Genomic DNA, 11,344 nt, shown 5'->3' on the forward strand with positions numbered 1-11,344 from the left:
TACACTACACTATACTACACTACACTACACTACACTACACTACATTACATTACACTACACTACACTACACTACACTACATTACTCTCCACTACACTAAATTACACTACATTACACTACTCTCCACTACACTACATTACACCACACCACATCACATTACATCACACTACACTGCACAACACTACGTCACATTACATTACATTACACCACACTACACCACCGTGCATTACACTACACTGCACTACACCACATGACATTACACTACATTACACTGCACTACAGTATACCATACTACATTACACTACACTAATCTACATTACACTACACTACACCACACCACCCTACGTTACACTACATTACACTACACTACTCTACATTATACTACACTACACCACACTACAGTACACTACAACACAATACATTACACTACACTACACCACACAACATTACACTACAACACAATACATTACACTACACTACACCACACAACATTACACTACATTACATTGCACTACAGTATACTACACTACATTACACCAGGTGAGTTAGACAGCTATTACTTGTTGTTATGTGAATGTGGTTTCTTTACAATCCTTAATGTATAATTAATGTATCTAAATGATAAGGAATCAAACGGTTACAGGAAAGGGTGTGAGTCATTTCCTGGTATTGAAATGCTGCTTGGTACTTAGTGGCCAAGTGAAAACCAATAGGTCTGTACAAACATACTCTCCTGTTCACAATCACAACCTTAGACACATTAAGACTCACTTCTACATGTCTTTATCTGATTGCCCTGGAAAAATGACCAACCTGTGCTGGGTGGTTTATGACTAATGTGTTTTGTGTTTCCCCCAAACCGTCTACATGCTGCTGCTGCTGCAGGTATGTGTTTTCCCTGAGACGACCTTGACCTGGCCGGCCTGACTCGAACGAAACAGGAAAAGGACCTTGAGCTTACTGTCGCAATACAGAGTAAGCGGGAAAGACAGGGAAAGAGATAAGATATATTAATTTATTGTAAGTGATTGAAATTCCTCCAAACCAGCTATATATTTCCTTTTCCTGCTTCAATTCAATCAATACTCATACCCAACATGCTCTACCCCAAACGAACATACATTTACATCACGTTGTTATTGTTGTGTACTGTAATTGCTCTTCCTGTGTTCATGTTTTGCTTTATCCATGTATTGACTGGAAGTCATGAGGCGGCACCAGGAACCAGACATCTGAGAGATAACACAACGTGACCCGAAGGCCTAATCAGACACTAACAGTACCATAAGGTCTATAGAGTACAACAGAGACTCTCAGTACCATAGACCGGCATTAACCTGTCTAGACACTGATCAGTCATTAAACTATGTGTGGGGTCAGCCACTGATGATGACTACTGATGTAATCATGTTTATCAATTCCTGTCAATGGCCTGTTATCATGCTTCCTCCTGCCTATAAGAGTTCCTGTGATATTACAACTAAAAGAGGGAGAGAGAGAGAGAGAGAGAGAGAGAGAGAGAGAGAGAGAGAGAGAGAGAGAGAGAGAGAGAATGTTGTGATGTCACTGCAGCCCCCTCATATCCAGTACACAAAGAGGCAGGGGATCATCATAGCCAGCATACCGACTCTGCTACACAGACTACTCTACTGCTCACTAACACAGACTCAGACACACACAGACTCAGACACACACACACACACGTCACCCAGATACAGTCAGTCACAGTGTAACTCACACCAGGACCAGGCTTGCTAATTTTTCAGGCTGGGCAGTCACAGTAAGTAAAGTACGCTTGATTTCTCAGGGTTTCTCCTCCTCTCTACTTTCTTCTCCTTATAACTCGCTCGCTTTTCTTTCTCTTACTTTCTCGTTCTTGTCTGAGTTCATCCGACTCTCACAACCCCTCTCTGTCAGTTATAGTAAAACAGGCTCTGTTTGGAAACTCAACAAAATAAATAATTCTCCCTTAGTATGCAACACACATCTTCTTTCTCTCTCCATTCTGTCCTTTTGCCTCTGCTCTGGCATTCTCAATATGTGAACAGTGACGATGGTAAACCCTAAATGTATTTGCATGCTGGCATAGATTCAAAACTCCCCGCTTTGTGTTTCTGTGTGTCTTTCTGCCATGGGTCAGTGTGTTACAGGCATCTGTTCCTGTTAGTCTCTAGTTACACCAGTGCATGTCTTTATGTTGTGTATCAATGTTGTTATAATGAGGTTATAACAATGTTTTAATCACTGTAAGATTAGATTCCTGCAGTGCTTTATTTAGTGGTATTCCATATATGATAGTAATTGTTGTTGCAACTGTTCTGTCTCCACTGATGTCCTGTGACTGTGTGAATGTACAATACGTGTTTGTTGGTAGTTTGGTGGTCTGGCCCTCTGTGTTGAGACATATACAAGGAGACTTATTGATCATTATCTCATTCCCTTGCTGATCATGTTTTAAAAACAATATGAGTATAAGTAAGGTAAGAGGGTAGGTGACCATGAGCCTTAGGAGGGGGGATACATAGATCTGGTTATCTCTCTGTCTCTTTTGTCTTGGTCATGAGAGATAGCTGGTTATCTCTCTGTCTCTTCTGTCTTGGTCATGAGAGATAGCTGGTTATCGCTCTGTCTCTTCTGTCTTGGTCATGAGAGATAGCTGGTTATCGCTCTGTCTCTTCTGTCTTGGTCATGAGAGATAGCTGGTTATCGCTCTGTCTCTTCTGTCTTGGTCATGAGAGATAGCTGGTTATCGCTCTGTCTCTTCTGTCTTGGTCATGAGAGATAGCTGGTTATCGCTCTGTCTCTTCTGTCTTGGTCATGAGAGATAGCTGGTTATCGCTCTGTCTCTTCTGTCTTGGTCATGAGAGATAGCTGGTTATCGCTCTGTCTCTTCTGTCTTGGTCATGAGAGATAGCTGGTTATCGCTCTGTCTCTTCTGTCTTGGTCATGAGAGATAGCTGGTTATCGCTCTGTCTCTTCTGTCTTGGTCATGAGAGATAGCTGGTTATCGCTCTGTCTCTTCTGTCTTGGTCATGAGAGATGCAAAGTCTCTTCCACCCCTTTTCTCTCTCTGTTTCTGTGTTTCCCTCTCTTTCTCTTCCTGTCTCTAAAAAAGTATAAACAGTGCCAGCATACTCTCTTTTTTTCTCCCTCCCTCTCTAAATCAAAAGGATGGAAATAATGTCAGGTTTATGTGTGTCTCTCTCTCTATTGACATGAAATGCCATTCTGTCACCCAGCTGGGTTGTTCTCTGGTCTCTGTTTACCTTCAAATGTTTAAAAGCAGTAGGGCAGCTCTCTGTGAGGGGGTAGTAGAGGGAGTGGACACGCATTTACTCACATACACACACACACACACACACACACACAAATACACACACACACACACACACACAAAAACCAACAATTATGTTGGTGGACAGCCAAAGAGGGAAAAGCTGTGAAGAAAGGCAAACGATGTAATCATATATATATATACTCTCTACTGCTCTAGAGTACCAGCAAGGAATCAGTGACCATCCACCCTCCCAGCAGAAGCCATATAATATTACTGAGGGAACGTCTGAGAAGTTGCAAGAGAACTCTTCAGCATTTTGGAATTTGGACTGTACCAGATCCACCAGACGTTGAGATTTAAAGCCCTCTGTTGAACCAGGCCGGAAACAGCATTTTAGAAAGTCCCAACAGCACCAGAGGAAGGAGGTTAATCTAGGATCAGACAGTATGCTGGCTCAGATCCTACAGGAGATGTGGGTGGACCCAGAGGTTCTGGAGGCCCTGAGTGAAAACCAGAAGAGAATCTTGTTCCTGAAGATGAGAGAGGAGCAGGTCAGACGCTGGAAAGAGAGGGAGGAGAAGGACGAGAGAGAGAGGAGAACCAGGGAACACGCCAGGTCTAAGAAAGGTACAGCATAATACACACACACACACACGCGCACACGCACACACACACACGCACACACGCACACACGCACACACGCACGCACACACACACACCGGTGCTAGTGAGTACAGAATAAATGCAGGTAATTTACTGTAAACTAGAGTATACTTCAGCACAAGCCCCTGTGTTAGGGTAAGAGGAGTTAGGAGTGTCTATTTTATCATTTAGGATTTCCTTTCCCTGGGTGGTCACACCCACCTCTGCCCCCCTCTGATTCCTCTCCTCTCTCTGTCTCCTCTCCTCTCTCTGCCTCCTCTCCTCTCTCTACCTCCTCTCCTCTCTCTACCACCTCTCCTCTCTCTGACTCCTCTCCTCTATCTACCTCCTCTCCTCTCTCTGCCTCCTCTCCTCTCTCTGCTTCCTCTCCTCTGCCTGCACAGAATGATCTGTCCTCAGATTCAACACACCAAAGGGCCTAAAGTGTAGGCCAGGGAGAGAGGAAAACCTTTCAAATATAGAAAGAGAGAGAGGGAACAGGAGGGAGGAATGAAAGATGTGGAGGTAGGGGGAGAGAAAGGGAGATCGGAAGTATGAGGGGGAAAGAGTGAGGACAGGAATAGAAAGAGGCAGAGAGAGAGAGACAGGAAGAGAAAGAGGCAGGGAGAGAGAGACAGGGAGAGAGAAACAGGGAGAGAGAGACAGGGAGAGAGAGACAGGGAGAGAGAGACAGTGAGAGAGAGACAGGGAGTGAGAGACAGGAAGAGAGAGACAGGGAGAGAGAGACAGGAAGTGAGAGACAGGAAGAGAGAGACAGGGAGAGAGAGACAGGGAAAGAGAGACAGGGAGAGAGAAACGAGGAGAGAAAGAGACAGGGAGAGAGAGAGAGGGAGAGAGAGACAGGGAGAGAGAGACAGGAAGAGAAAGAGACAGGGAGAGAGAGACAGGGAGAGAGAAACAGGGAGAGAGAGACAGGGAGAGAGAGACAGGAATAGAAAAGGGCAGGGAGAGAAAGACAGGGAGAGAAAGAAACAGGAAGAGAAAGAGACAGGAAGAGAAAGAGACAGGGAGAGAAAGACAGGGAGAGAAAGAGACAGGAAGAGAAAGAGACAGGAAGAGAAAGAGACAGGGAGAGAAAGAGACAGGAAGAGAAAGAGACAGGGAGAGAAAGAGACAGGAAGAGAAAGAGACAGGGAGAGAGAGAGACAAGAAGAGAAAGAGACAGGGAGAGAAAGAGACAGGAAGAGAAAGAGACAGGGAGAGAGAGAGACAGGAAGAGAAAGAAACAGGAAGAGAAAGAGACAGGGAGAGAGAGACAGGAAGAGAAAGAGACAGGGAGAGAGAGAGACAGGAAGAGAAAGAGACAGGGAGAGAATGAGACAGGGAGAGAGAGGCAGGGAGAGAGAGACAGGGAGAGAGAGACAGGGAGAGAAAGATACAGGGAGAGAGAGACAGGAAGAGAAAGAGACAGGGAGAGAGAGACAGGAAGAGAGAGAGACAGGAAGAGAGAGAGACAGGAAGAGAAACAGACAGGAAGAGAAATAGGCAGGGAGAGAAAGAGGCAGGGAGAGAAAGAGACAGGGAGAGAGAGACAGGAAGAGAAAGAGACAGGGAGAGAGAGACAGGAAGAGAGAGACAGGAAGAGACAGGGAGAGAGAGACAGGAAGAGAAAGAGACAGGAAGAGAAAGAGACAGAAAGAGAAAGAGACAGGGAGAGAGAGACAGGAAGAGAAAGAGACAGGGAGAGAGAGACAGGAAGAGAAAGAGACAGGAAGAGAAAGAGACAGGAAGAGAGAGAGACAGGAAGAGAGAGAGACAGGAAGAGAAACAGACAGGAAGAGAAAGAGGCAGGGAGAGAAAGAGGCAGGGAGAGAAAGAGACAGGGAAAGAGAGACAGGAAGAGAAAGAGACAGGGAGAGAGAGACAGGAAGAGAGAGACAGGAAGAGACAGGGAGAGAGAGACAGGAAGAGAAAGAGACAGGAAGAGAAAGAGACAGAAAGAGAAAGAGACAGGAAGAGAAAGAGACAGAAAGAGAAAGAGACAGGAAGAGAAAGAGGCAGGGAGAGAAAGAGACAGGAAGAGAAAGAGACAGGAAGAGAAAGAGACAGGAAGAGAAAGAGGCAGGGAGAGAGAGACAGGAAGAGAAAGAGACAGAAAGAGAGAGAGACAGGAAGAGAAAGAGGCAGGGAGAGAGAGACAGGAAGAGAGAGACAGGAAGAGAGAGACAGGAAGAGAGAGACAGGGAGAGAGAGACAGGAAGAGAAAGAGACAGAAAGAGAGAGAGACAGGAAGAGAAAGAGGCAGGGAGAGAGAGACAGGAAGAGAAAGAGACAGAAAGAGAGAGAGACAGGAAAAGAGAGGCAGGGAGAGAGAGACAGGAAGAGAAAGAGACAGAAAGAGAGAGAGACAGGAAGAGAAAGAGGCAGGGAGAGAAAGAGACCTGGAGAGAGAAAGAGGCAATGAGTAATTGAGCATGCTTGAGCACCCACTCCACTATTCTGAGAAACACAACCCTGAAACCACACTCTTATCTACAGAGAAAGGCCTTCAGATCAGGCCTAGTTCCACCACTCTCACTAACCCAAATCTCTCTCTTTTCCATTCTATCCCCCTCTCTGTCTCTCTTTTACCCATTCTATTCCTCTCTCCCCCTGTCCCTTTCTCTATCTGATAGGATATAGAATATAGAATCTCCATTGGTACTAATAGAACAGTATAGTGTAGTACCCAGCCCTCTTATCAGAGCTCTATAATCAGAAACACAGCGGCAGCGATTGATTCATTCCACATGCCTGCCTGCCCGGCAGATTGAATAGGACTGAATAGAATTGAGTAAGCCCTGTGGTTTGGTGAGGCTCGCTGCTTTTAGCCCTGAATATCTCGTTACCACTACGTCTTTCCAATCTGTGCTCTGTGTCACCTGAGTGTGTGTGTGTGTGTGTGTGTGTGTGTGTGTGTGTGTGTGTGTGTGTGTGTGTGTGTGTGTGTGTGTGTGTGTGTGTGTGTGTGTGTGTGTGTGTGTGTGTGTGTGTGCGTGTGCGTGTGCGCGTGTGTGCGTGTGCGCGTGTGTGCGTGTCATCTTAGTAGCAGAAGGTCAGGCCAGGTCATCTCTTAACACCTGGTGTCAAACTGACCAGCAGAACAGAGTGTTGAGCATCAAACACTTCACCATTCTTCTCACAGGCCCCATGGCCCAGAAAGACTCTCCTTATGTAAGATAGTAAGTAGGCAACACAGTACAACTCCTAAATGTCACACATGCACGAGCAGATATACGTACGCGCACACATATAGGGAAGGATGCAGGCGCGCACACACAGCTTGTGGTCCATCCTGTAAGCTTAAAAAATCCATCACATATTTCCAAGATGATTTGCTTCCACACCTTTTCTTGCAATTGTGCTCTTCCCTTATTACATAGGCTTATTTTCAATTATCTGAACTGAAATTAATGAATTGAAATGGGCCATTTTTTCAAATTTACGCTAGTAGCCTGTTCATGTGTATCATGTTCATTTCACTGTAATGGTGACCTGGCTGTAACTAGAGACTAGAGGTTGTAACTAGAGACAGGTTGAATCCCACTTATGACACCAATTAGCACAGGTCTAAGGTCAGATCGGAGTGATTACCGGAAGGTGAAGACCATAGTGTGTCAGTAAGGGGGTTTTCACACTTTTTTTTATTTGTTTGAATTATGTAATCTATAGGCTGAGAGCTTCACACACTGATTATTCGATTGTGGGCTTTGAATAGTGTGAGAAGACAATAGGGTACCAAATCAATGCTAGCTCTTTGAATAGTGTGAGAAGACAATAGGGTACCAAATCAATGCTAGCTCTTTAAATAGTGTGAGAAGACAATAGGGTACCAAATCAATGCTAGCTCTTTAAATAGTGTGAGAAGACAATAGGGTACCAAATCAATGCTAGCTCTTTAAATAGTGTGAGAAGACAATAGGGTACCAAATCAATGCTAGCTCTTTAAATAGTGTGAGAAGACAATAGGGTACCAAATCAATGCTAGCTCTTTAAATAGTGTGAGAAGACAATAGGGTACCAAATCAATGCTAGCTCTTTAAATAGTGTGAGAAGACAATAGGGTACCAAATCAATGCTAGCTCTTAAAGGGGGTACAATCTTCAATTACATCGTTATTAAATATGCAGTTATTCTTCAGCTATTTATTTTGTTACCAATAATATTTACATGTTAATATTATCTTTTGATCATAATAATGATGTCTAATAACTACATGCAATCTATTAGCTTCCGATAAGACAGAATGGCTTGTCTTGTACCCAGAGTGCATTGAGTAAATGTTGGAAAAAGATCTTGGTTCCTTTCTAAACATAGCAATGTGAATGCAAAGAGAACTCAGACCACAAAATAGGTAAACAGTGAACTGGCAAAAGAGTTGAGTCCTCATTCCAAGGAGAGGACAGTGTGAATACAAAGACAACTGAGTTCTCTTGCTTTTTTTAATTTTTACCTCAGAGTTCACTTTAAAGAGGACTGAGATCGGGTTATTTTAAAGAGGACTATGTGTGAAAACACCCTAAGGCAGTGTTTGTGTAGATCCTATACACTGGACAATAGATAAAACTAGGCTACTGCAGACGTCAGTGATGTGTTTGTTCACTGATAAGACAACAGCACCATCTGCTGGGCTGGAACCAGTACGACAACCAGACTCCATGATGAACTCTGACAATGGATCTAAAATAGTGATAGGTTTGAAGAGTTACCTTCTATTGTATTATCTGTGATAATTACACAGTGTGACATTCAATGTGTCTGTGTGTTTCTTTGTCTCCTCAGGTCACAGTAAGAGCGTGCGTTGGCTGTTGGGTCATGATGGGGATGTGAGTGTGAGCGTGATCGGAGAGGTGGATGAATTTAGATCCTCCAAACTCCTCCAGACCCTTCGTACCAACACCAGACTACAGAGTACAGAAATTAACAACCTAGTGGTTGATATCCATACTGTGTCTCTACTGACAGACAGAGAGAACCACCAAACCAGCTCACAATCAGCCATACTGATGCAACTCAGCGTAAGTGTGTGTGTGTGTGTGTGTGTGTGTGTGTGTGTGTGTGTGTGTGTGTGTGTGTGTGTGTGTGTGTGTGTGTGTGTGTGTGTGTGTGTGTGTGTGTGTGTGTGTGTGTGTGTGTGTGTGCGTGTGCGTGCGTGCGTGCGTGCGTTTGCGTTTGCATGAGACACAGAAAGAGAGGGAAAGAGAAAGATATCAGCTCTACCATACAGGATGTAGCTCACCATTCTTCTTCTATTTCCAGGAAGACTCAGACGGGTCTAAGGACTCTGAGGAGGACCAGTACACAGGCAGTGCTGAGGTCGACCCAAAGGACACCAGGGAGGACAGCATCGACAGTGTGTCAGGCTACAGCACAGATGACCTAAAGGACTGGGGCCTCTGCTACAGACCCCACTGCAGCAACATCAGCCTCTGTCTCCAACCCCAGCTGTCAGCCAGACAAAAGGCCTGCCCACAGAGCAGAAGAGGTGAGAGAGAAAGGGCGATAGAGAGAGAGAGAGTGTTTTTTGTGTGTGCATGAGTGCGTGTGTATGACATACTCTACACTCGATTCAAGCTCATTGACTTAACATATATTTGTACAATCCTTTCCCTCTCTATCTCTCTAGTGGTGGTCAGTCATGAAGAGGAGAGCCCAGCATTTGGTGGTCGGGTGGCCCAGCTCAGGAGAGCATTTGCCACGTCCTCTCCCACCACCATGCCCCCTGTGGCCACCAAACCCTTTCACCTGTAGCTAGCAGCCAAACCTCAGGTAACACCAGGGTCACCTCCAGTCAACCAACCACACAGAAGAGGTACTGCCCACTTGACGGGCTTATATGAATACCAGGTACAAGTGACCTACGGACAGACACTCACCTGAGGAACGGTGCTGAGAAATATGAGCTCCAAACTTAGCCGAGTTAAAGGTGGACATGCACGGCTGAGTGGGAGGAATGCTTGGCGCTGGTATTCTGGTAAAAGGCTCCCTTTAAAGGTTCCTGGAGACTGCATGGTAGTCATACAGTTCTACCTCTCCTGGAAGCTAAATACACAAGAGGTTTGGACATGGCTAACACAAGAGCTATTTCTACATATATACAAGAGGTTTGGACATGGCTAACACAAGAGCTATTTCTACATATATACAAGAGGTTTGGACATGGCTAACACAAGAGCTATTTCTACATATGTACAAGAGGTTTGGACATGGCTAACACAAGAGCTATTTCTACATATGTACAAGAGGTTTGGACATGGCTAACACAATAACTATTTCTACATATATACAAGAGGTTTGGACATGGCTAACACAAGAGCTATTTCTACATATATACAAGAGGTTTGGACATGGCTAACACAAGAGCTATTTCTACATATGTACAAGAGGTTTGTATCTCATTTGTACATGGGGTTGGAGGAAAAGATTTAGCTTCAAGTTTCTTATCATGAATTATGTAAAAAAAAGAAAAACCCCAGCTGTAATAAGGGGCGTGGTATGTTTGGGCTATAGGTCAAACCATCCTGTCATGTTTTTAGTTGCCTGGTCTTTTGCTTTGTTAGTTGTTGTTATCTAACGGTCTAACCTCGTAGATTTTCTGGTCATATTCTGTTTTGAATATTTGCGCTCTAACTACATTTGTTTGAGGAGGTTATTTCAATATTGTGTGTGAAATATGCTTGTGCAATGCACAAATTAATTTGACCTGTTGTCTTCTAATTCAGCTGAATAAAAATGTGGAAGAAATGTGTGAGGGTGTTTAAGATAGAGAGAGAGAGAGGATTAATAAAGAGAGAGAGAGGATTAATAAAGGGGGAGAGGATTAATAAAGAGAGAGAGGATTAATAAAGAGAGAGAGGATTAATCAAGAGAGAGAGAGAGGATTGATAGCGATAGGATTAATAAAGAGAGAGAGAGGATTAATAAAGAGAGAGAGAGGATTGATAGCGATAGGATTAATAAAGAGAGAGAGGGGATAAATAAAGAGAGAGAGGATTAATAAAGAGAGAGAGGATTAATCAAGAGGGAGTGGATTAATAAAGAGGGAGAGATAATTAATAAAGACGGAGAGAGGATTAATAGAGGGAGAGGATTAATAAAGAGGGAGAGGATTAATAAAGAGGGAGAGAGAATTAATAAAGAGGGAGAGAGGATTAATAGAGGGAGAGGATTAATAAAGAGGGAGAGGGTTAATAAAGAGAGAGAGAGAGGATTAATAAAGAGAGAGAGAGAGGATTAATAAAGAGAGAGAGGATTAATAAAGAGGGAGAGGATTAATACAGAGAGAGAGGGGATTAATAAAGAGAGAGAGAGAGAGAGGATTAATAAAGAGGGAGAGGATTAAAAAAGAGAGAGAGAATTAATAAAGAGAGGGAGAGGATTAATAAAGAGAGAGATAATTAATAAAGAGAGGGAGAGGATTAATAAAG

General features: G+C 43.9%; 1 protein-coding gene across 2 annotated transcripts; it reads left to right on the plus strand.

Moving 5' to 3' along the window:
* Positions 1-421: 421 nt before the first annotated feature.
* LOC110504673 (SH2 domain-containing protein 4A) lies at positions 422-10,676 on the plus strand. Of its 2 annotated transcripts, XR_005041214.1 has the most exons (6): positions 422-1,778; positions 3,492-3,902; positions 8,700-8,935; positions 9,177-9,402; positions 9,544-9,974; positions 10,022-10,676. XR_005041214.1 is itself a non-coding variant. In XM_021583446.2 (5 exons), the coding sequence occupies exons 2-5, from the start codon at positions 3,722-3,724 to the stop codon at positions 9,666-9,668; spliced, it is 768 nt and encodes a 255-aa protein (XP_021439121.2). In that variant the 5' UTR covers positions 422-1,778; positions 3,492-3,721; the 3' UTR covers positions 9,669-10,675. The 2 variants fall into 2 exon arrangements, 1 of the variants encoding a protein (XP_021439121.2); XM_021583446.2 differs by having other exon boundaries at positions 9,544-10,675.
* Positions 10,677-11,344: the final 668 nt, after the last annotated feature.

This window comes from Oncorhynchus mykiss, chromosome 31 (genome assembly GCF_013265735.2).
Source record: "Oncorhynchus mykiss isolate Arlee chromosome 31, USDA_OmykA_1.1, whole genome shotgun sequence".
Lineage (NCBI taxonomy): Eukaryota > Metazoa > Chordata > Actinopteri > Salmoniformes > Salmonidae > Oncorhynchus > Oncorhynchus mykiss.

Coding starts and splice junctions, on each gene's coding strand:
- LOC110504673 (XM_021583446.2), top strand. CDS start 3,722: ATGCTGGCTCAGATCCTACAGGAGATGTGGGTGGACCCAGAGGTTCTG. Junction 3,903..8,699: donor ACACGCCAGGTCTAAGAAAG/GTACAGCATAAT, acceptor TTGTCTCCTCAG/GTCACAGTAAGAGCGTGCGT. Junction 8,936..9,176: donor CCATACTGATGCAACTCAGC/GTAAGTGTGTGT, acceptor TTCTATTTCCAG/GAAGACTCAGACGGGTCTAA.